The 26,267-nt window shown below is 38.2% G+C and overlaps 1 protein-coding gene and 1 long non-coding RNA gene across 2 annotated transcripts in view; one reads left to right on the forward strand and one right to left on the reverse strand.

Annotated features, from left to right (window-relative positions):
- Positions 1–2,959: 2,959 nt before the first annotated feature.
- Positions 2,960–6,148, reverse strand: LOC128777073 (uncharacterized). The gene is made up of 2 exons (XR_008422238.1): positions 5,952–6,148; positions 2,960–4,023 (listed from the first exon to the last, which is right to left on the reverse strand). It is a non-coding gene; the product is annotated as an uncharacterized LOC128777073 (long non-coding RNA).
- An 851-nt stretch (positions 6,149–6,999) lies between these two features.
- Positions 7,000–26,267, forward strand: part of MIB1 (MIB E3 ubiquitin protein ligase 1) — a 126,741-nt gene continuing 107,473 nt past the window's right edge. The window contains exon 1 of the mRNA XM_053902495.1: positions 7,000–7,228. Within this exon, the coding sequence (XP_053758470.1) occupies positions 7,000–7,228 (229 nt within the window). The remainder of the gene's footprint in view (positions 7,229–26,267) is intronic.

A 26,267-nucleotide genomic window follows, 5' to 3' on the forward strand; every position in this document is an offset into this window, starting at 1 on the left:
GGCAGATAAACAAACATATATGCAAAATAACTGTGTTCTAAACATGGCAGACACATACATGACACAGTGGTCTCCGAAGTGGAATGTGTCTACTTTGAGGAATACCAATTTAAACATATCGGGGGTGGGGGTGCCTAGGTGGCTCAGTTGGTTAAGCATCTGACTTCAGGTCATGCTCTCGCAGTTCTTGAATACTGGGTTGTTTGCTGTCAGCACAGAGCCCACTTCAGATCCTTTGTTTCCCTTGCTTTCTGTCCCTCCCCCCCCTCGCACACTGTCTCAAAAATAAAATAAAAACATTAAAAAAATTTACATCTAGGGATACAGAAGATGATTTATTGGAGTGAGGAAAGAAAGTAGGTAAAAATTTTCCATATATTATATATCTTATCCCCATACACAGGCATACCTCGTTTTATTGCACTTTGCTTTTTTACACCTCACAGATAATGCTTTTTTTTTTTTTTTTTTTTTTTCAATTGAAGGTTTATGGCAACCTATGCTGGGCAAGTCCCTTGGTGCCATTTTTCCAATATCATTTGCTCACTTCATGTCTCTGTGTCACATTTTGGAACTTCCTACAATATTTCAAGCTTTCTCATCATTATTATGTGTTATGGTAATCTGTGATCAGTGACCTTTGATGTTACCACATGGACCACACCCAAATAGATAGTGAACTTAATCGATAAATGATGTGTGTGTTCTGACTGTTCCACTGACTAGCTGTTCCTCCATTTCTCTCCCTCTACTAGGTGCCTCCGTATTCCCCCCCAGACACAACAATATTGAAATTAGGCCAGTTAATTACCCTACAATGGCCTCCAAGTGTTCAAGTGAAAGGAAGAGTCACATACCTCTCACTTAAATCAAAAGCTAGAAATGATTCATCTTAGTGAGGAAGGCAGGTGGAAAGCTGAGATAGGCTGAAAGCTAGGCTTTTTTCACCAGTTAGCCAAATTGTGAATGTAAAGGAAAAGTTTCTGAAAGAAATTAAAGGCGCTAACCCAGTGAACACATAAATGATAAGAAAGTGTAACCACTTTATTGCTGATATGGAGAAAGTTTTTGTGGTTTGGATAGAAGATCAAGCCAGCCACAATATTCCCTTAAACTGAAGACTAATCCTAAGCAAAGTCCTGACTCTCTTCAATTTTATGAAGGCTGAGAGAGGTGAGGAAGTTGCAGAAAAAAAAAAAAATTGAAGATAGCATAAGGTGTCTCATGAGGTTTAAGGAGAGAAGCTGTCTCCATGACATCAAAGTGCAAGGTGAAGTTGCAAGTGCTGTTGTGGAAGCTGCAGCAAGTTGTTCAGATCTTTGTAAGATCATTAGTGAAGGTGGCTACACTAAACAACAGATTTTCAATATAGACAAAATAGCCTTCTATTGGAAGAAGATGCTATTCAGACTTTTCATAACTAAAGAGAGGTCAATGCCCAGCCTCAAAGCTTCAAAGGAAAGGTTGACTTTCTTGTTATGTGCTAATGTAGCTGGAGACTTTAAGTTGAAGGCAATGCTCATTTACCATTCTGAATATCCTAGCTCCCTGAAGAATGATTCTAAATCTACTCTGTCTGTGCTGTATAAATGGAACAACAAAGGCTGGATGACAGCATATCTGTTTACAACATGGTTTACTGAGTATTTTAAGGCTACTGTTGAGGCTGACTGCTCAGAAAAAAAATTCCTTTCAAAATATTGCTGCTCATTGACAATGCACATGGTTATACAAGAGCTCTGATGGAGATGTGCAATGAGATTAATATTGTTTTTGTGCCTGCTAACATAACATCGATCTTGTTGCTCATGGGTCAAGGAAAAATTTAGACTTTCAAGTTTTATGATTAAAAATATGTTTCATAAAGCTATATCTGTCATAGATAGTGATAACCCTGATAGATTTGGTCAAAGTATGTTGAAAACCTTCTGGAAAACATTCACCATTCTGAATGCCATTTGTAATTCATGGGAAGAGGTCAAAATATCAACATGGACAGGAGTTTAGAAGAAGCTGATTCCAACCCTCATGGATGACTTTGAGGAGTTCCAGACTTCAGTGGAGGAAGTCACTGCAAATGTGGTAGAAATAGCAAGAGAACTAGAATTTTCTATCTATTTCTGGTGAAGATGCTGTGAAGATTGTTGTAATGACAAAAAAAAAAAAAAGGATTTAGAATATTACATCAACTTGAATTGACAAAGCAGCTGCAGAGTTTGAGAGGATTGACTAATTCTGAAAGAACTTCAGTGGGTAAAATGCTATCAAACATAATTGCATGCTACAGAGAAATCATTTGCGAAAGAAAAGAGTCAGTAGATACATAAAACTTCATTGTCGGCTTATTTTAAGAAATTGCCACAGGGCGCCTAGGTGACTCAGTAGGTTTAGCAGCTGACTTCGGCTCAGGTGATGATCTAATACTTCGTGGTTTCGAGCCCCAGAGCCCCAAGTGGGCTCTGTGCTGACAGCTAGGAGCCTGGAGCCTGCTTTGGATTCTGTGTCTCCCTCTCTCTCTGCCCCTCCCCCACTCGTGCTGTCTCTACCTCTTATAAATAAATAAACTTAAAAAAGATAAAAAAAAAAAAAAGAAATTGCCACAGCCACCTGAACCTTCAGCAACCACCACCCTGATCAGTCAGCAGATTTCAGTATGGAGGCCAGACCCTCCACCAGCAAAAAGATTACAACTCCCTGAGAGCTCAGATGATGGTGAGCATTTTTTTTTTTTTTTTTTAGCAATAAAGTACTTTTTTTTTTCAACTTTTTTTTGGGACAGAGAGAGACAGAGCATGAACGGGGGAGGGGCAGAGAGAGAGGGAGACACAGAATCGGAAACAGGCTCCAGGCTCCAAGCCATCAGCCCAGAGCCTGACGCGGGGCTCGAACTCACAGACCGCGAGATCGTGACCTGGCTGAAGTCGGACGCTTAACCAACTGCGCCACCCAGGCGCCCCAACAATAAAGTACTTTTTAAATTAAGGTATGTACTTTTTTTAGACATAATGCTATTGCACACTTAAAAGTCTACAGTATAATATAAACATAACTTTTATATGCATGGGGAAACCGAAAATTCATTTGTCTCACTTCACTGCAATACTTGCTTAATTTGGTGGTCTGGAACCAAACCCGCAATATCCCTGAGGTATGTCTGTAATTTCAATTAAGTAAATCATATTACACATATAACATGGTAGTACATATATAATTTATACGCAAATAAGTACATATATCAGAAGTGCATGTTCAAAAATTTTGAACCAAAAGGATGTATAATCAAAACCATTTAGAGACTATTGGCAAACTGCATTGAGTAATCTTGAAATAGTATTAGCAAGATGATGGTGTTGTAAAGTTACAATGTATTTAATAAGAGGATGGATGGATAAGACACTGTTTAACATAAAGAAATACTACAGGGTTCCTGGGTGGCTCAGTCAGTTAAGTGACCGACTCTTGATTTCGGCTCAGGTCATGATCTCATGAACTATGATCTATGAACTATGCATCCTGCTTGGGATTCTCTCTCTCCCTCTGTCTTTGCCTCTCTCTCTCAAAATAAATAAATAAACATTAAAAAAAATGAAAAGAAAAAAAATTCCCTCATTAAAAAGAGAAATACATCCAGTATTATAGTTTTAGTTTTATGTCTTAACTTCCTCTGTAATACTGGACAAGTTACTACTTAATCAGTCCTGGCTTCATTTTCTTCTTCTTTTTTTAAAAATTATTTTTAATTAGAAAAACGTTTTTTGATGTTTTTATTTATTTTTGAGACAGAGAGGAAGCACCAGCTGGGGAGGGGTAGAGAGAGAGGGGGACAGGAACTGAAGCAGCCTCGGCACTGACAGCTGAGAGCCATGAGTGGTGAGATGACGACCAGAGCCAAAGTCTGCTGAGCCACCCAGGCACTCCACTGGCCTCATTTTCTTCTTATCAAATATGGGGAGTGGGCTAATTTGAGGTTTCATACTTATGCTTACTTATACTGCAGAGGTTTTGATGAATTCCTGTAGAGGCCTGCAAAGGTAAGAGGAAGGGAAAACTACAGGTGAGCTCTAGCCTTGCTATATTGTATCACTACCTAGCTCCCTTTATAGATCAAATGCACAGGATAGGAACATAGGGTCTGTGGAGTAGTTAGGGAGAAGAGAAAAGAAAACCACTAGGCTAGATCATTCCTTAAGATCTTTTTCATTTTAAGGGCAAATAAAATTCTAAGTTATCATCTTTGATATCAAGAACAAAAGTCTTTCTAAATATTAGATTATTATGTCTTAATAAGTATAAAACTCCACAGTGAGGTAAATACAATTAAATATGTGGAAAGCCATTATTAATATACTGTGCTTGATGTAAAATGTAAGGTTGCACTATTACAAATTGGCCTTTAATCAACTTACTTTACAAAGTCAACTATAAGTATAACTTGTATCGTAGCTATATTTTTTCCAAAGTTGTTTTATCAATTTATTAATTTAAATGATTAATCTAACTGGTCATCACGAAAAGAATGAAACCAGAAAAGATCCCAGAGAGAGAAGGAAGAGTTGGTAGGCAGGAATAATTAATAGTGCCCTTAATTGAACAGCTGCAGTTAAGTAGCTCTGACAATACCATGTTTAAAATTTCTGGGGTTGGGCTCCTGGGTGGCTCTGTGGTCCTTGAAATTGAGCCCCTTGTTGGGCTCTGTGCTGACAGCTCAGAGCCTGGAGCCTGCTTTGGATTCTGTGTCTCCCTCTCTCTCTGCTTCTCCCCCACTCATACTCTTTCTCTCTCTCTCTCTCTTAAAAATAAATAAGCATTAAAAAATAAAATTTCTGGGGTCAAAATATTTTGAAATGGACTAGAAATTTGGTTGGCCTATTCTGAACAAATATTTTAACTTTTGTTTAGTCTCTCAAATTAGCTCTATTTGACCTTTGGGACTCCATATTTGTATTTTCCTCAGTTTTATTTACGTGAAAAATTAAGAATATTTTATTTGATTACATGATAATTAATTGGTCACATTTTACACTCCCTTTCTGCCCACTTGATTTTGATTATTTGATTCTGCGGCAGTATTCCCGCTCCCATGACTCTCAGGAAAAGCAATAGTTTACGCTAACAATGCCTCTATGCTGGGCTGAAAAACAAGGGTTTTATTTTTTTAATTATTTTTAATGTTTATTTATTTTTGAGAGAGAGAGAGAGAGACAGAGCATTAACGGGTGAGGGGCAGAGAGAGAGGGAGACACAGAATTGAAGCAGCAGGCTCCAGGCTCTGAGCTGTCAGCACAGAGCCCGACCCGGGTTGGAACTCACAGACCGGGAGATCATGACCTGAGACAAAGTCGGATGTTCAACCAACTGAGCCATCCAGGGGCCCCAAAAATCCTACACACCATAATGTCATTTAAGTAATAGCCAGAAACCACTCTTACAGTCCTCTTATTTTCCTTTCAAGGTTGTCTTTTGCATTCAGGGACTGAATGATGGGAGTTATCAATGGGCAAGGTGCATGTAAACTCTCCCAGGAGCTTGTACTGTTTGGAGCCTACTTAGCACCCTGACTCCACTTGAAGACAAGACACACCTTCCAAAGGACTTTGTACATTGTCCGTACCATTCTACCGAATGGTTAAAATACATCCCTAGGGTTGCTGGGGTGACTCAGCCTGTTGAGCATCTGACTTTTGATTTCATCCCAGGGTTCAGGAATCGAGCCCCACCCCTCGCAAGAGTCTCTCTCTTCCTCTGCCCCGCTCCCCCCTCTTCCCCCAAAAAGTACATCCTTAATCACCCACTCTGGTTTGAAATTTACACATACAAAAATACAGGTCGCCCTTAATCTGTGCTATAATCTATTCTATTTCCGACCCTGTTAAAAAAAAACCAAAACAACACGGAATCCCAAACACATACTCTACACCGAGGTACACTAGAATTTAAAGATTAAGACTGACCTCTTCATAGCTACCCAGTTTCAGCGCCCCGGTCGGATCCCAATCTCGGTTGATTTCCTCCAGCCCCACCTCCAGGTCAGTGGGACAGATTTCTTGCTCCGCCCCTTTTCTCACAACCAATGGGGCGCACCTCACCACCCGTAGGCCACAACCCCATTTACCGCCCCTCCCAGCGCCTCTGGCTGGGCTGGCCGTGTAGCCCCCCTCCTCTTTTTTTTTTTTTTTTTTGGGCCAGGCGCATGCGCACTCTCATCGGGCCCTGGAGAGACGCTTAGGGATCGATTTTCTTCTCCTTTCTTTCCCCAGTCGCGCGACTCTCCAAAACCCTTTCCGCCCTACTGTTGCTGAGGATTCCCCTCCTAGTGAGAGAAGGGGTTGCTCTAGTCTTGAGTGCGTCAGTAGCCGGATGTGGAGCCGCTCTCGCCCGGCGGGGACTCTGTGGCGGGGCGGAGCGCGGCGGCGTGCGTGGGGGCACAGAGAAGGGGGCCCGTGGGCCCGGGCGCTCGCCGGACGCTGGGAGGTACCACCGCTGCCCACGGGGGAGGAGACGGCGCCGGCACTCGGGCGCCCACCCCGGATCGAGGGGCTGGGGGAGAAAAAAGGCCGACAGTTAAGCTTGCTCCCCGCTGCCCCCGCCGTCCCCCCCGGGCTAGCCTCCCCCGGCCCCCTGCGCTCCCCGCGCTCCCGGCCGGGGGAGAGCGTGGTTTCCTGGCGGCCGTCGCTGTAGCCCGGCCGGGGAGCCCGGAGGAAGCGGGGGAGTCCCCGCCCACGGCCCCCTCCCCTCTGCCCGCCCGCCGCCGCCGCCTCTGAGCCGCTGCGGTCCGGCCTCCAGTCCGAGCGGGGGGCGCGGCGGCGGCGGCGACGGCTGGAGAGCGGCTGTGGGCTTGTCGGGGACCGCGCCGCCGCCCCCGTGAGTTATTCCCACGTCCCCCGGGGCTCGCTGCCGCTCCCGCCGGCGCCGAGAGTCCGGCCCGGGCCCAACTCCCTCACGGGCCCACCGGCGGCGGCGGCGGCGGCGGCGGCGGCAGAGCCCACCGCCCGGGCCCCGATGAGTAACTCCCGGAATAACCGGGTGATGGTGGAAGGGGTCGGGGCCCGGGTGGTGCGCGGCCCGGACTGGAAGTGGGGGAAGCAGGACGGCGGCGAGGGCCATGTGGGCACGGTCCGGAGCTTCGAGAGCCCCGAGGAGGTGGTGGTGGTGTGGGACAACGGCACCGCCGCCAACTACCGCTGCTCTGGGGCCTACGACCTGCGCATCTTGGATAGCGCGCCCACGGGTAAGTCTTGGCCCCTGGCCCAGGGTCTGCGCGTGTGCGGGGAACGGGCGAGGCCCGGTGGGCGTCGGGACGCCTGGGAGAAGCCCGAGATGGAAAGGGAGAGAGCCAAAGGGATTTTGGGTTCAGTACCTCGTAAACAAAAACTTGCCGAAGAGACACCGCTACCCCCACGGGAAATGATGGCTGCACCGTCACCAGGATGCTTTCAAGCCTGGAGGGCACAAAGCACCGGGAAAACAACAGACCGTTCCCCTCCTCCTCCTTCTCTAGGGAAAGGGTCTGGAGAGGCCTGTCTAATAAGCCATTGAAATTAATCAGCCACCGAGTGATAACTGTCTGAAGAGAGGCTTGCCTAGCCATATGGTCTTTAGTTGACGGGTTACAATTGCCGAGGGGCTTCTGGTACCTCGGATTGTTGAAATGCCAATTATATATGCATGCATGTATGTATGTATGTATGTATGTACGTAACGTACGTACATTTGTATGTATGGCCTCCTGTAACACATAGAAAGACAGACTTGGAATTAAGTAGCCGAATGTTAATTGGGACTTTGTAGAATGATTTTTCACCTCAATTGGTTCATTATCAGTAGAGGGAAAAACAGTCTAAGCTGCTGAACCATTTCTTTGTGTTAAATACTTTTTCCAAGTGGATTAGACGCCAGATTTTTTTGTGTGTAAGGTTATGTCAGAGACTTACCCATTCACAGGAGTCAGTTTGATTCACAAAATTTCGGGGATCTGTTATTGACTCTAGAATTTTTATGTAATGGGGTAAACTGAACTTTATTTTATTGGATTATTTTAATCAAGGCTATATTTATAGATTTGTCCATGATATCTATTTAGTTGAAAATAATTCAAATTTAAAATTTGTTACTTTTCAGAATGCATAAAGAAGCTACTTTAAAAAAATTGAGGTATCATTGACATACTAGTTTTACATGTATACATAACGATTCGATATTTGTATATATTGCAAAACGATCATCCCAGTAAGTTTAGTTAACCTCTATCACCATCCGTAGTTGTAAAAATTTTTTTCCTTTGTAATGGGAACTTGTAAGATTTACTCTCTTAGCAAGTTTCAAATATTCACTACAGTGTTATTAATTGTAGTCATCATGTACACTTTACATCCCATGACTTATTTATTTTATGACTGAAAGTTTGTACCTTTTGACACCCATCACCCGTTTCACCCACTCTCACTCACCTCTGGTAACTACCAATCTGTTCTTTGTATCTATGAGCTTGTTGTTTTGTTTTGTTTTGTTTTTAGATTCCATGTATAAATGAGATCATACAGTATCTGTCTCTCACTGTGTTTTATTTTATTTCACTTAGCACAGTGCTCTCAGGGTCCATCCATGTTGTTGCAAATGGCACGATTTAATTCTTTTTTATGGCTGAGTAACATTTCATAATATATATATATATATATGTGTGTGTGTGTATATATACACACACACACACATATATATATATATATATATATAAAATGGAAAGAAATGTAAGAAAGTAAAGGATAAAGAAAATGTGCCATATATATATATATATATATATGCCGTATATATATATATATGACATATATATATATATATGGCACATTTTCTTATATATATATATATACGGCATATATATATATGCCGTATATATATATATGCCGTATATATATATATGACATATATATATATATATATATATATATGGCACATTTTCTTTATCCTTTCATCCATTGATGGACATTTAGGTTGTAAGAACGTAAAGGATAAAGAAATATATATATATATATATATATATATATATATATATATATATGGCACATTTTCTTTATCCTTTCATCCATTATTTTTATGGCCATATATTTATATGCCATATATATATATGGCACATTTTCTTTATCCTTTCATCCATTGATGGACATTTAGGTTGTTTCCTTGTCTTGGCTATTGTAAATAATGTTGCAGTGAACATGGGAATGCATATATCATTTTGAATTAGTGTTTTCATTTTCTTCGATTAGTTACCCAGAAGTATTGCTGGATCCTATAGTAGTTCTATTTTTAATCTTTTGAGGCACTTTTCCACATTGGCTACACACATTTATGTTCCCACTAACAGAGAACATCCTTGTTTTTGTCCATATCCTTGCCAATGCTTGTTATTTCTTGTCTTTTTGATAGTAGCTGTTCTAACAAATGTGAGGTGATACCTCATTTGTGGTTTTGATATGCATTTTTGTGATAGTGATGTTGAGCATTTTTTCATGTGTCTTGTTGGCCATCTGTATGTCTTTGAAAAAATGCCTCTTTAGATCCTCTGTCCATTTTTTTTTAAAGTTTATTTATTTTGAGTAAGAGAGTGTGAGCAGGGGAGGGGCAGAGAGAGAGAGAGAGAGAGAGAGAGAGAGAGAGAGAGAGGGAGAGAGGGAGAGAATCCCAAGTAGGCTATGCGCTATCAATGCTATCAGTGCAGAGCCCAACCCGGGCTCGTTCTCACAAACTGTGAGATCATGACCTGAGCTGAAGTTAGACACTTAACCGACTGAGCCAGCCAGGCACCCTCTCTATGTTTTAATCAGATTTTTTTTTTTTTTTTTTTTTTGCTGTTGAATTGTGCGGGTTCTTTATGTGTTTTAGATATTAATCCCTTATATGTATTACTTGCAAGTATTTTCTCCCATTCAGTAAGTTGCTCTTTCCTTTCGTTGATTGTTTCCTTTGCTGTTTAGTGGCTTTTTAGTTTGATGTATTCTCACTTGTTCATTTTTGCTTTCGTTGCTTTTGGCATCAAGTCCAACAAATTCATTGCCAAAATCATTGTTAAAGAGCTTACTTCCTATGTGTTCTTCTAGGAGTTTTATGGTTTCATGTCTTAATGCTAAAGTCTTTAATACATTTTGAGTTAATTTATAAGTAAGCTACTTCTACGGCTTGATTGAGTTTGACAAAGCTTAACAAATCTGAAATGGGTTTACATTTATTATTAGCAGCAACAGAAAGGAAACTAACACAGGCCAACTCGGTTTTTTTGAACAGATAATTCATAAAATTGTGTTTCTTAGCTGGCTTTTTAAACATTGAGAAGAATGAATATGCATGCCCCAAAGAAAAGATTCAACAGTACAAAAAGGGATAGCTATTGATATCACCTTCTTGTGTATTCTTACATAATACTCTATTTATTGGAAGCATATTTATTAACATACTGTAAATCTACTGCCTTTTAAAGGTACAAATGGTAGTACACTATATTCTCTTCTGCACTTTTGTTTCTTTCACTTAATAGTACATATTGGGAATTGTTCCATGTTATTAGCACGTATAGGTCTACCTTATTCTTTCATAACTGCATAGTATACCAGTTGACTGGATGTAATAATTTATTTAATGTGTTTTATTGATGGGCATTTATATTGTTTCAGGTCTTATTTACAATGATGCAGTGAATAAATCCTATGCATATGTACTGAGTACTTTTTTTAATTTAAAAAACATTTTTTTAATGTTTATTTACTTTTGAGAGAGAGAGAGAGGGAGGGAGGGAGGGAGTGGGGGAGGGGAAGAGAGAGAGGGAGACACAGAACCTGAAGCAGGCTCCAGGCTCTGAGCTGTCAGCGATAGAGCACGACGCAGGGCTTGAACTCAGCCAACTGAGAGATCATGACCTGAGCCGAAATTGGACACTCAACTGGCTAAGCCACCCAGGCACCCCAGTGCTGACTACTTCTAATGTGGAATTGCTAGATCAACGGGTACACATACTTAACATTTTGATAGATGTTGGTTAACTGCTGTCTAAAGACATTTTACCACTTTACACTCTCAACAACACTGTATGAGGCATATACCTGTTTCTGCACACTCTTAAAATTTTATCATGCTAGTTCAAGCTAAAGTTTGACCACAACTAAATAATTTGGAGGCATCTTGGTATCAGTAATTGCAGGTTTATGGGGAAATTTAAATATCTTTCCAGGGTAAAGTGTAACAAATCCTATACTACAGCAGTTTTTGAAGGGATGTTAATGTTGTCTGTGTGTTTTGTGGTATGGAGTATATCTGTCATAAATAGTTTCATTATCTTTTATAAAAGCAGGTGTTTTTAGAGGTAATTTTTTTAAAATCTCAGTTTAATTTACATGACTTTATACATTTAATTTGTTATATGTAACAATTCATCTTGTTCATCTGATTATTTTAGCAGATGTTTTAAAAGCATTTCTAGGGACGCCTGGGTGGCTCAGTCAGTTGAGTGTCCGACTTCAGCTCAGGTCATGATCTCACAGTCTGTGGGCTCGAGCCCCACATCGGGCTCTGTGCTGATGGCTCAGAGCCTGGAGCCTGCTTCCGATTCTGTGTCTCCCTCTCTCTCTGCCCCTTCCCTGATCATGCTGTCTCTCTCTGTCTCAAAAATAAAAACATTAAGAAAAAAAAATTAAAAAAAAGCATTTCTAGATACAGGATAGCTAGCCTTCTTATGCAGTGCTGTTGAAATATTTTAATTTCTATGATTTAATTTCTTCACTTTTGTTTTCCTTAAAGGATTGAACAGATCACAAGTTCTTAGATCTAATTTTGCCCCAGGACTATAATACTACTTTCAATTTTTTTTCTCTTTTTTCTTCAAAATATTTAACAATTAATATCTGTTGGTACTTTATTATATTCTTGAGATTTATTAAATATTACATTTATATTGTACTTGATATTTATTTACATAATAGTTAAAAATAAATTTAACCTTTTTGAAATAATTTCAGGTTTACAAAAATTATAAAATTAGTAAAAAGAGTTCCTTTTTGCCCTTGCTCATCTTCTTCAGATGTTAACAGCTTACAAAGTACAATTACTGAAACCAGAAAAATAACATTAATATTATACTATTAACTAATGTACAGACCTTATTAAGATTTCATCAGTTGTCCTACTAATGTCTTTTTTCTGGTCCAGGATCCAATCCAGGATCACTCATTGCATATAGTAATTGAGCTGCATATGAACTGTCAAATTCTCCAGCTTGTCGGTCTTTATTCTTCTATTTTTTCACTTTATCAAGGTTCTTAATGTTTTGAGTTTTCTTTGTTCCAAACAGCAGCTCAAAGTTCCAGTCATTCTATACTGTTGAAGCCAAGCTTTGCCGTTGACAGAGATATGACATTGTCGTATCTAAACTATCAGATCTTACCCAAAATTCAAATTACTGAAAACTTACCTCATATATGTCAAGCTTCTTTTGTTTTATTGGTTAGGGGCAACATAGATAATTGCATTACCAGGTGTGGGAGAAAATTTTCAGTTAGAAGTTAGAAGACAGCTAGCTGACTTTTTTCTTTATGTATGAGATATATGGATTAGATCAATTTAAATAAAAATTTTCTTCTAGCTTTAAAAGTTTGATTTGATGTAAATAGTAAAGAACTAATAACTATTTATATAGCTGGCTCAACTAACCTGGAAATATAAATTAAGAAAAGATATCTTTTACCTCACCCCAGTCAGACTGACAAAAATTTAAAGTCTAAAAGTAGTATGTATTGATAAAGAATATGGGGAAATCAGAACTCTCAGGTTATTGGTGGGACAGAAAATTGATACAACCACTTTGAGAAGCAATTTGGCAGTCTTGTAAACTTTACAAATGCACATATCCTGCAACTGAGAAAATCTTTTAAGTGTATGTCCATGAGATCCTCAGGCACAAATCTGTAAAGAGGTTATGTATAGAGAAATTCATTGTAGTATTTATAAAACCAATAATTTGGTAACTACTAAAAGTTTATATGTAATTTGTATATAATGTTACATGAGTCTCATACAGTAAAATATTAGTTAAAATGAAAAAATTAGTGTATATTTACCAATTATATGTTGAGTGAAAAAAAGTAGGTTTCAAAGAATTACCATAGGGGTGCCTGGGTGGCTCAGTTGGATAAGTGTCTGACCCTTATTTCAGCTCATGTCTTGATCTCACTGTTCGTGAGATTGAGCTGGAGTGGGGCTCTGTGCTGTCAGTTTGGGATTCGCTCTCCCTCCCTTTCTCCCTCCCTTTCCCTCTCTCTCCCTCTCCCTTTCTCTCTCTCCCCCTCCCTTTCACTCTCTCTCCCCCTCCCTTTCTCTCTCTCTCTCCCCCTCCCTTTCTCTCTCTCTCCCTCCCCCTCCCTTTCTCTCTCTCTCCCTCCCCCTCCCTTTCTCTCTCTCCCTCTCCCTCTCTCCCTCTCCCTTTCTCTCTCTGCCTCTCACCTGCTTGTGTGTGCATGTACACTCTCAACAAATTAAAAAAAAAAAAAAAAACTTTAAAAAAAGACACCAGACTCAAAATTACATATAAAAAACCAAAAACCACAAAGAATTACTGTAGATAACACTGTGCTTCTTATGTAAAATTTAAATACTGAAAATTATGGAAGAAATATATGTGGAAAAAGGGTAAATAAACACTTAGGCTGAAAGGATCCAGCCTTCAGCATGGTATTTTGGTATTTTGCTTATATTCAGAATTTTTTGTTTTGTTTTGTTTTGTTTTTTAAATGAGAGCAAGGGGCACCTGGGTGGCTCAGTCTGTTAAGCGTCTGACTCTTGACTTGGGCTCAGGTCATGATCTCACGGTTTGTGGGTTCGAGCCCTGCATCAGGCTCTGTGTTGATAGTGCAGAGCCTGTTTCGGATTCTGTCTCCCCTGCTTTCTGACCCTTCCCTGCTTGCTCTCTATCTTTCTCTCAAAATAAATAAAAATAAACTTAAAAAATGTTTTTAGGGGCGCCTGGGTGGCTCAGTCGGTTAAGCGTCCGACTTCAGCTCAGGTCAGGATCTCACGGTCCGTGAGTTTGAGCCCCGCATCCGGCTCTGGGCTGATGGCTCAGAGCCTGGAGCCTGCTTCGGATTCTGTGTCTCTCTCTCTGCCCCTCCCCCGTTCATGCTCTGTCTCTCTCTGTCTCAAAAATAAATAAAACGTTAAAAAAAAAAATTAAAAAAAATGTTTTTAAAAAGGAGAGCAGTATGGTTTTTCTTCATTGTTTTAGAAAATCTTAGTTTAATATATTAGTAAATCAGGTCTGATTCTAAATTCAGTTTGATCCCATTCTTGATTTTGCTAGATGCTTTAGCTTTTAGGAGACCTCATAAAGATAGATAATCCAAAGCGATGAAGTGCATTTCTGAGTATATTATACTGGTTTTTAAGCTTTTATGTCTTGGCTTCAAACCCACTCTCTGTATTCTACCCTGTGAGGCTGGGATGGCTTCTGCATGTGTTTTTTTGCCAGCTGGATCCTTGCTGGCTCTGCCAATAGGGAGCGCTCAAAGGAGACTGGAAGGCTAGAGTGGGAGAAGGAACTTGCTGTTTTCTGTTTTTCTTGCTTTCTTTTGGCATCATCTCATCTAGCAGAATTTCAGTATCAGTATTTGATTCCAGGTTACTTCCAATATAACCAGAAACATCATCAGTGTGTCCCCACTCAGTGACACCAGCACCAGCCAGTCACAACGCCTTTATAAAGGTCTGGATCCTACCCCTATAGAATCCCTCCTTTAGTAATCCCATTTTTTTTTTCATTGTTTCCCTATTTCTAGAAGTGGTGGATTGGTGTAGTTTATGTCTCCTTACTGGACTGTAACTAATACAGTATCTTCATTAAATCTCAATCTTATTTTTCTATTCCATTTACCAGTTAAGTAAAATTTTTTATTGAAATTTAGCTAGTAATTTTGTTTTTTCTGATGCTAGTCATTTCTTACATATGAATTAGAAGGTGTGTTAGTTTTATATTTTGAATCAGTGAATTCTGAATTTACTGAATTTAAAATGAAGTGAAATATTATTTTAAGGATGTGGGTATAAAAATTTATTCATGATATGCATCATTGGTATTAAAGACCATATAATGATGTTTTGAAACCTCTCTAAACACCAGTTTTCACTTTGCTTATTCTAGTTTCTTTTGGACAGCATTTATTTTCTCATGTCATCTTTACCTGGGACACATTAAATAGATGTAGTTAAAAAAAAAGGCTTATAAGGGGCATACCACTAACACCTACTTTTCATCACAGAAAAGGTGTGCAATTTTGAACCATTTATTTTTCATTTATTTATTTTGTAAATGAAAAATATGGAACTCATTCTTAATTTTGCCTTTTAAGCCCTTTGTCTCAAGATAATCAACAGCATGCTGTTTTATGTTACTAGCATACATTCCACAAATCTGCTTAAGTAGGCACAAAAAAGTTGCAGCATGTCTTAATGTACCAGAGGTGAGCAACATTGTTAGGACCCGTTGCTCTCAAACCCCCTCACCTCCAGGACACCTGTGTTCTCTGTGTGAGGGGTGAGTTTTTGTGTGGACTCCCTGAGGGTGCTGGTGTCAGCTCAGTGATTTACAATTAGTGAAACTTAATCTCAATCTTAATATTTTTAGAGAAAAAATAAATATAAAAGTTTCAGTGGAAATCCAAACCCCCCCCTTTTTTTTCCAAATGCTTGGGACCAAGTGTATACTTCTGGATTTTAGAACTATAATATGGTATGTGTGCAACATAGTACATAACATCCACTTTGAGGTCCACAGCAGTACCATGTAATCAAGTAAATTAACATTTCTTCAGGGAAGCATATGAATAATTATACTACCGGGATGATAAAGACTACATACTATATATAGCCTCTTGTTTGTTCAGATCAAGGTTTATGACTAACTGGAGTTTGCTGCTAACTTACAAAAACACTTGGAGTTTGGCATTATAGATAAGACATTGTGGACTTTGATTTTCTCTTGCATTTCACAGAATCTTGTTCTATATACCCTGAGCATGTACCTCACTGTGGAAACCATTGCTCTAAGTCACCTAGCAAGAGCTTATGCATTTTAAGTATCTATGGGAAAATGGCCTTTTTTTTTTTTTTGTTTTTTTGTTTTTAAGAACAGTTCTCCTTTTTTTTTTTTTTTTAATTTTTTATGTTTATTTACTTTTCAGAGAGAGACAGAGACAGAGTGTGAGCAGGGGAGGGTCAGAGAGAGAGGGAGACACAGAATCCGAAGCAGGCTCCAGGCTCTGAGCTGTCTGCACAGAGCCAGATGTGGGGCTCGAACCCACAAACTGCAAGATCATGACCTGAGCCAAAGTCAGAGGCTTAACTGACCGAGCTACCCAGGAGCTCCAAGAACATTTCTCCTTCTTATAACTCATTTCTTTACTCACACATTTTCGTATGTCCCTACATCATTTAGCTTGCCTCTTCTACCATTTTATCTGGATTACAGTGATAGAACATTGCCTCCATTGGAACTAGGAACATAGCAACGATTTTTATTTATTTTTTAATGTTTTACTTTGAGAGTGAGAGAGTGTGAGTGGGGGAGGGTCAGAGACAGAGGGAGACATAGAATCCGAAGCAGATTCCAGGCTCTGAGCTGTCATCACAGAGCCTGATGTGGAGCTCAAACCCACGAACTTCGAGATCATGACCTGAGTCAAAGTCAGATGCTTAACCAACTGAGCCACCCAGGTGCTCCTTTATTTTTATTTTTTTTAAATTGAAATATAGTTGACATAGTGTTATATCAGTTTCAGGTGTACAACAGTGATTCAGCAATTCTGTAGTTACTCATGCTCACCATGGTGAGTGTAGTTATCGTCTGTTATCATACGAAGTTATTACTGCATTATTGACTATATTCCCTATACTGTACTTTTCATCTCTGAGTTATTTATTTTATAACTGGAAATTTGTACCTCTTTAAACCCCTTCACCTATTTTGCCTATCCCCCTACCCCTCTCCCTCTGGCAACCACTAGTTCTGTATGAGTGTGTGTCCCTTTTATGTTGTTGTTTTTTATTCTTTTTTTTTTTTTTTTTTTTTTTTTTTTTTTAGGTTTCATATATAAATGAGATCATACGATATTTGTCTTTTTTTGGTCTGACTTATTTTACTCGGCATAATACCCTCTAGATCCATCCATGTTGTTGTGAATGGCGACTTTATTTTTTTTTATGGGCTAGTAGTTTTCCATTGTACATGTCTACCACATCACGTTTATCCATTCATCTATCATTAGACATGTAGGTTGCTTCTATATATTAGCTATTGTAAATAGTGCTGCAGTAAAAATAAGGGTGCATGTATCTTTTTGTATTAGTAAGTGTTTTCATTTTTCTTTTTAAAATAACTTTATTTAGTTTTTTAATGTTTATTTTTGCAGGAGAGAGAGAGACAGAGCATGAGCGGGTGAGGGGCAGAGGGAGAGGGAGGCACAGAATCTGAACTGGGTTCAAGGCTTTGAGCTGTCAGCGCAAAGCCGGACAGGGGGCTTGAACTCACAAACCACAAGATCATGACCTGAGCCGAAGTCAGATGCTTAACTGACTGAGCCACCCAGGTGCCCCAAATAATTTTTTTTTAAGTTTATTCATTTTGAGAGAGACACAGCGCGAGTCAGGGAGGGACAGAGAGGGAGAGAGAGAGAGAATCCGAGGCTGGCTGCATGCTGCCAGTGGAGAACCTGATGCAGGTCTCAAACCCACAAAACATGAGATCGTGATTGAGCTGAAACCAAGAATTGGATGCTTAACCTACTGAGCCATCCAGGAGCCATCTTTGGGTAATACCCAACAGTGGAATTACTGGATCATATGGTAATTCTAGTTTTAATTTTTTGAGGAACCTCCATACTGTTTTCCATTCTGGTTGCACCAGCTTACATTCCCACCAACAGTGCATGAGAGTCCCTTTTCATCACATCCTTGCCAGCACTTGTTATTTCCTATCTTTTCGGTACTAGCCGTTCTGACTGGTGTGATTGTTGTTTTGATTTGCATTTCTGGATGATTAGTGATGCTGAGCATCTTTTCATGTGTCTGTTGGCCATCTGTATGCCTTCTTTTGAAAAATGTCTATTTAGGTCCTCTGCCTATTTTTTTATTGTATTGTTTTGATGTTAAGTTTGATGTATTTTTTATATAGTTTGGATATTAACCCTTTACTGGATGTATCATTTGCAAATATCTTCTCTCATTCATAGGTTGCCTTTTCATTTTGTTGATGGTTTTCTTTGCTGTAAAAGCCTTTTATTTAGTGTGATGTAGTACCAATGGTTTATTTTTGCTTATGTTTCCTTTGCCTGAGGAGACAAATACAGAAAAATGTTGCGTTTTCTTCCACAAATTCTAATGGTTTGGGGTCTTATATTTAGATTTTTAATCTAGTTTGAATTTATTTTCATGTATGGTGTAAGAAAGTTGTCCAGTTTCATTCTTTTGCATGTAGCTGTTCAGTTTTCCTAGCACCATTTATTCAAGAGACTTTTTCTTTTCTCTGTTGTATATTCTTGGTGTCTTTTGTAGCAGATTAATTGACCATATAAGTGGGGGTTTATTTCTTGATTTTCTATTATGTTCCATCGATCTTGTCTGTTTTCATACCAGTACTATATTGTTTTGATTACTATAACTTTGTAGTGTGGCTTGAAGTCTGGGATTGTGATACTCGTAGTTTTGTTTCTTCTTTCTCAAGATTGCTCTGGCTATCTGGGATCTTCTGTGGTTCCATACAGATTTTAGGATTATTTGTTCTACCTCTGAAAAATGCTGTTGGTATTTTGGTTAAGGATTACATTAAATCTGTCGATTACTTTGGGTAGTATAGACATTTTAACAATATTCATTCTTCCAGTCTATGAGCATGGTATTTCTTTCCATTTGTTTCTATCATTTTCAGTTTCTTTCATCAATATCTTACAGTTTTCACAGTAGAGGTCTTTCACCTCCTTGATTAAATTTATTTGCAGGTATTTCATTCCTTTTGATACAATTGTAAATGGGATTGCTTTCTTAATTTATCTTTCTACTACTTCATTATTAGTATTATTAGTATAATAGGTTTCTGTATATTAATTTTGCATCCTGCAATTTTACTGAATTCATTTATTATCCTAATAGTTTTTTGGTGGTATCATTAAGGTTTTCTATAAATGGTATGACATCTGCAAATAATGACTGTTGTACTTCTTCATTACCAGTGTTGGTGCCTTTTATGTCTTTTTCTTGTCTGATTGCTCCAGCTATGACTTTCAGTACTGTGTTGAATAAAACTGGAAAGAGTAGATTTTTGTCTTGTTCCTGATCTTAGAGGAAAAGCATTCAGCTTTTCACCATTGAGTATGATGTTAGCTATGGGTTTATCATATGTGGCCTTTATTGTGTTGAGATGTATTCTCTCTAAACCCACTTTGTTGAGAGTTTTTATCAATTTTAATTAACAGTTTTTACCTTTGTATGCCCATAGTTCTGTGTAAACAGGTTCTTGTGAAATAGTCTGGTACATTTAAAACTTTGTTTGGGAAAGAAAATGGGTTCTGAATTCTATACAGCTTGCTTATAAGTGAATTTATAGAACACAACTAAGATCTTGGGGATTTAAATTAGTTCAGGAGGTAGGGGAACACAGCAGATAGACCAGACATTCATTTGTTGCTTCGGAGTATTTTTTTTTTTTTTAAGCGTATTTCCCTTTGTAGATAGTTGCTTTGGTTAGAATTAGTTTATATTCTGTAAACATACTCATGATATGAGTATTTGATTTTTTTCCAGGGTAGATTTATCTTCTTCTTCTTTTTTTAATGTTCATTTTTGAGAGGGAGACAGAGAGCATGCAAGCAGGGAAGGGACAGAGAGAGAGAGGGAGGCACAGAATCCGAAGCAGGCTCCAGGCTCTGTCTGAGCTGTCAGCACAGAGCCTGATGTGGGGTCAAACTGACAAACTGTGAGATCATGACCGGAGCTGAAGTTGGACACTTAACTGACTGAGCCACCCAGGCATCCCTATATTTATCTTCTTGATGATAATTTTGTTTCTAAAAAGACAAACAATGGGATAGAAATGTTTTTATATTTTAAAAAAAAGGTCATTATTTGATATTTAAAGGTTTTGCAGGGCTAATGATAATCATAACAGCTTAGAATTGCCATAGCTAACATTATGGTGTTTTGTTCACCCCCTTTTCCAGTCTCTTTTCATACAGTATTGGAAAATGCTCTAGCTTAGTAGGGAAATTAAGGTATTTGTTCATTCTATATTTTATCAAGTGAGACTGTTAACTAGGGAGTGGACTAACATTTCATGAGCTCCAGTCATGTGTCAGGCACTGTGCTAAGTGTTTTATAAACTTTATTTCATTTAATCCTGAAAAAATATTATTTGATAGCCTTTATTTTACTGATGAGAAAATAGGCTATGAGAAATGAACTAACTTGCCCAGGATTTCACAAGTAATAAGTTCATGGTGGAGATTCAAATCTGGGTTTGTCAGTCTTACCTCTTTATTTTTTTCAACTTTATAACATTAGTCTTTTTGAGCCTTAGTTCTTCACTTGTAAAATGAAGTTGGAGTAGGTCAAGGTACACAGGCAGAGATGTTTTGCTTCTAAAATGAAATAGTGAATTTTTACCAGTTAGCAGGAGAAAAAGTGATAAAATTCTTAATTTTGTTTGACTTCATTCACATTCTACCTCTATGCAACAAGTGCTTAAAAATAACAAACATACTACTAAAATTCCCAATTGTATGCCTAATTTGATAACTTGTTTCTTTTCTTTGGACTGTCTGGGGCATGATTGTAATTTTATTATGCAAACTTGTAATACAGTAGAGTAGTAGAGGATGCAAAAATAGATGAGAGAAGAACTTGTCCAACAGAAAGATACGACGAAGAAGTGGGAGATTTTGGGTGAAATGCCTTCAAGGACATTTTCTTAGTGTGTACCAAGAGTTGGTTGGAAGTAGTGATGTTTCACTCTACTACATTGGTGAAATTAAAAAGTAATCTCAATTTTTAAAGTGTATCTCTTTAAGATTTATTTGAATATTAGAATAGGTTTTTGATAACTTATAGTATTTTGAATCTAGTGGGTTAAATGGGGAACATGATGCTCTAGATATGTAATTATTTAAATAAGATCAGATGGAGAAAAAACCCTGGTGGAGTGAAGAGCTTAAGAGGGCCAAGCTTTGTACTCACACCCACCTAGGTTTGAATTTGAGCCTGGCACTTGCTAATGTTGTGTGACTTCACATAGGTTACTTCTGAGCCTAAATGTCTTCGTTTATAAATGGGGATCATGATGCCTGCCTTTTAGTATGGTTGGGAAGGTTAAACTAAAATGTGTGTAAGTCTCATTAGCTTGATGTGGTAATAAACAGTGGCTAGTATTATTAATAATAACAATCTTATTTTCATTAATTTAGTATTTCTCAAGAGAAAGGAATGTAGAATACAGCAACCAGCTGGCAGGTCACAAAGGCCTTACCCTCATTAGGAATTTTAATTATTGTTGAGACAATTTCTAAACCACTAAGTAGTTTAAAGTTTCAGGGAGAATAGGATGCATACTGTAAGTGGCTAGCCCTCTTTAATCTCTGTAATGTTTTTGTCACATTGATTTGGGGTTAAAGTTGAATGAATCCTTAACTCAGAAATAGGATTTCTTGACTGGTTAAATGACATCAACAAACAGTTATGCCACAATAAGTAATTACATTTAAATAATGGTTAATGATTTGTAAATACTTTTTTATGTTAGGTGAAATCTTTCAATTAGGGAACAAATTTAGAGGGTTAACTAGGTACCATTTTAGTATTATTAGGATCTTTTTAATTTTAAAATTGTTTTAAAATTTATCACTTAATATATAAGATATCCAGGTAGATTAATGAGTAATAAATACTTGTGAACCTATCTAGAAACAAAACATTACTAATATATTTGAAACATCCTGTATACTTCTGTCCAATTTTCATTCCCTTCCCTCCTTTTCTAAGGTAACCATTATCTAGAAATTTGTTATCATTTCCATGTTCTTTTTCTTAACATTTGTGCTGTGTTTTTATGTAAGCAAATATAGTACTTTATTTGTAACATTTTGTATTGTATAATTAAAAAATTCAGCATTATGGTTGAAGGATTCATTCATATTGAATCGTATGAGGAACATTAATTTTAGGTATTCCATTGTATACTTAATATATGTTTCTATTCTCTTGTTAATGAATAGTTATATTGTTTACTTTTTTCCTTTGCTATTATACAAAATGATAATTTAGATATTCTTCCATGTTGAAGTGTTTTGTAGAGTGAATTGTTTGTAGTGAGAATTCTAGTTCTCTTGGTCACTTTTTTCTAACTAGAAATTTAACATTTTATTTAAACAAATCAGTGCTTTGTGATTTTGAGCTGTTTTCATTGGCTCTCTTAAGAACTGTGGTCATTGATCTTGACTAGCATGTTTTATTGCTCTCATAAAATTTTCTAACAAAAAGCTTAAGGCTATGTAAATTCTCTAAGTTTTTGAATTTAGGCGAGCTGCCATTAAAATGTAGAGCAGATGGTCATTTGAGTATTGGTAGAATGAGTCAAAAGCTATCATCAGGTGGTTCATTTAACGGTGGCAGATGTCTTCGTAAAGCGTAGCAAAGGAAAAGAGCATTAAGTCTCTAGGGTAATATGATATTGTATAGGAAGGAGAAAAACGACTAATAGGTTTAGTTAGGGAATTAAGTTTTATGAAATGAACATTTTAAGGAATAACACTTGCCAAGGCTAAGAAGGTTTGTACTGGAAGGGAATGTTTTAGATGGGAATGAATTGGGTGGATAAAGTAAGGGGAAACAAAAAGCTGCTGAAGTAAGAGATCAGTAAAATGTTGGTCTCCTGTTTTGTGTTTTCTCTAAATATCAGCTTTTGTTCTAAGGTTAATTAATTGTATTCTCATTAAAAATTCTGTAGTGTGCATTTTGATGGTGGAGTGGGCTGCTTTGTTTACTTTCTCCAATTCTCAGGCTTAGTCTGTTTCACAGCTGTTCAGTAGCTTTGTTGGCATTTGAACTGTGGGAACCAAAAAGGATTTGGATGTGCTTTTGTGTGCATTAATGGTTTTCCTGAAGTATTCTTTAAAACCATGAATTGTAGGTTTTTTGTTTTTTGTTTTTTTTTTTTTTTTTTTACCAGTTATCATTGTGTGTTTAAATGGGTCCTTTTAAAGAAAGCCTATACTTAGATTATGAGCTCATGAATGTTATCATTGTGCTTTGTGGAAAATGAACTTAGAGATGAAAAATATATCAGTAGGAGAATAGCTAAAAACTGGACTTTTCTTTTTTTGATCAGATGGGGAAGTTGGGATACGTTTTCCCTATGCCTTTCTTTCATCAACTCTCGTTTGAAGAGCTGTATAGTTAAGGATAAACCTCTAAATGCATAGTGGATTCTGATTAGTTTAATGCATTTTACTTTCTGTGATGACATAGGACACCTATATTAGACCTGTTCAGAAGCTTCACCATTGAGTAGGCAAGTATGACATTTGATATTGATTATGTTGTTTTGGCACGGTGCTTTCCTGTGGTAAGATAGATTAGACTGTGACTGTGGGCATGTGCCAGTGAGGAGTGTACATATGAAGTATGTTTTCTTTACATAAGCATAAAATAGCTTAGTTAGTATAAGGGTTATGAGAAATAAAAACTTCTAAGTAGCAGTTACATACTCTATTACTCTAGTAACTATATGAAAGTTGGTTTCTGTAAATATTTGCTATAAATATCATGTTTTTATTTTTAGTTTTTAATTATAGGTGACATACATCAACATCTCTGGTGATATTCTCATATTAAATGCCCCTATTCACTTAGCTAAAAGAATTAATACACACTCAGCATAGAAAATTTGGAAACCCACAAAGGGTAAATCCACCAGTACATTTTGGGGACTATCTTTCTAGTTTTTCTGTACGTGTGTATTTTATGTATTTTGTGATGGTATATTGCAGTTCTTTGCAAACTGTTTTATAAAATAATAATGGGTTTTTAAAAAAATGTATTTTCCCATATCAGTAATATTTCTTCTACAACATGGTTTAATAACTGCATAGAATTTCACTTTATAGATTATCATAGTTTATACATAGTCCCTGTTTTTGACATAGGTTAAGTTTTGTTTGTATTTACAAACAACTTAGTATCTTTGGATGTAACTTTTTTTTGAGAGAGCATTCACTTGCATGAGCAGGGGAAGGGCAGGAGAGAGAGAGAATCTTAAGCAGGCTCCATGTGTGAATAATTGAATGTTTCGTATGTGTAGTCTCTGGGAAATTGAGAATTTAAAAGTTTTTTGTTTTGTTCTGTTTTTTGAGAGAGAGAGAGATACAGAGACACAGTCTTTTTTTTTTTAAAATTTTTTTTTTTTAACGTTTATTTATTTTTGAGACGGAGAGAGACAGAGCATGAACAGGGGAGGGGCAGAGAGAGAGGGAGACACAGAATCTGAAACAGGCTCCAGGCTCTGAGCGGTCAGCACAGAGCCTGACGCGGGGCTCGAACCCACGGACCGTGAGATCCTGACCTGAGCCGAAGTCGGACGCCCAACCGACCGAGCCACCCAGGCGCCCCCAGAGACACAGTCTTAAGCAGGCTCCATACTCAGCCCAGAGCCTGACAACATACTGGGATCTCACAACATACTGGGATCATGACCTGAGCTGAAATTAAGAGTCGGACGCTCAGCCGACTGAGCTGCCCAGGTGCCCCTAAAAGTTCTTTGATTTTCTGCATAAGTTGCCAAATTTGCTTGGGATATATGATGATTTTGATCACCAAATTATTTAAATAGATAAATAGTACATTTAACAAATCTATATTAAGATTAAATTAAGTGCAGTGTAGGGGCGCCTGGGTGGCTCAGTCGGTTAAGTGGCCGACTTCAGCTCAGGTCATGAGCTCACGGTCCGTGAGTTCGAGCCCCGTGTTGGGCTCTGTGCTGACAGCTCAGAGCCTGGAGCCTGTTTCAGATTCTGTGTCTCCCTCTCTCTGACCCTCCCCCGTTCATGCTCTCTCTGTCTCAAAAATGAATAAACAAAAAAAAAAAATTAAAAAAAAATTAACTGCAGTATAATTCTTTTTATTTGCAATTTGCTTTAAAATCTTTCAGTGTTTTTACCTCTGTTTATCACTTTAGCTTCACAAGGACCCTTTCCATTATTGTTTTTGTCTGCTTGGGCTGCAATAGCAAACTACCACAGAGTAGGTTGTTTAACAACAGGAATTTATTTATTGGTTGGGCAGTCCAAGATCCAGGTGCTGGCTAATTTCAGTACCCGTTGGGGACTGTCTTCCTGGCTTGCTGCCTTCTGGCTGTGTCCTAATACAGCAGAAGGAGACCTCTTAGCCTCTTTTCTCTTCTTTTAAGGACACTGATCTCATTGTGGAGACCCCACCCTCATTTCCTCTTCTAAACCTACTTATCTCCTATAGACTTTATCTCCAAATATCAGCATCTTGAGGGTTAGGGCTTCAATACATGAATTTTTGGGGGTGGAGAACACATTCAGCTCATAACACCTATGAAAGGAAGTATTTTCTCAACTTAAAGATGAGAATATTGATCCCAGAGTAGTTTAAATTAATTCTGAACATTACCTAGCTAATAAGTTAGAGAACTAGTTTCTTAAATCACATACCCTTGTTTTTACCATTAATGCAACAATTTAAGTCTGCAAATCAGAAATCATGTCTTATGTGGTTATTTCCCAGCCTGACTATAATTTTTCTCTGTCTCTGACAGTATTTCAGATTCCTGCCAAAAAAATGAAATTGCTCCTGGTTTGTTGAACACACATTGTGCTCTTCTGAGATTTTCTTCTTTCTTCCTTTGAAAGGTCCATTATCCACCACTTTCAGGAACCTTGTCCTGATTCTTTTTTCATTTTGTTTCTTAGATAAGTGTCTATCAATGGAGGCCTGGACTTACAATTTTAAATTTTTTTTTTTTTAACGTTTATTTATTTTTGAGACAGAGAGAGACAGAGCATGAACGCGGGAGGGTCAGAGAGAGAGAGAGAGAGGGAGACACAGAATCTGAAACAGGCTCCAGGCTCCGAGCCATCAGCCCAGAGCCTGATGCGGGGCTCGAACTCACGGACCGCGAGATCATGACCTGAGCCGAAGTCGGCCGCTTAACCGACTGAGCCACCCAGGCGCCCCTGGAC

This window comes from Panthera pardus, unplaced genomic scaffold (assembly GCF_024362965.1).
Source record: "Panthera pardus isolate Hobbes unplaced genomic scaffold, ASM2436296v1 HiC_scaffold_15, whole genome shotgun sequence".
Taxonomy (NCBI): domain Eukaryota; kingdom Metazoa; phylum Chordata; class Mammalia; order Carnivora; family Felidae; genus Panthera; species Panthera pardus.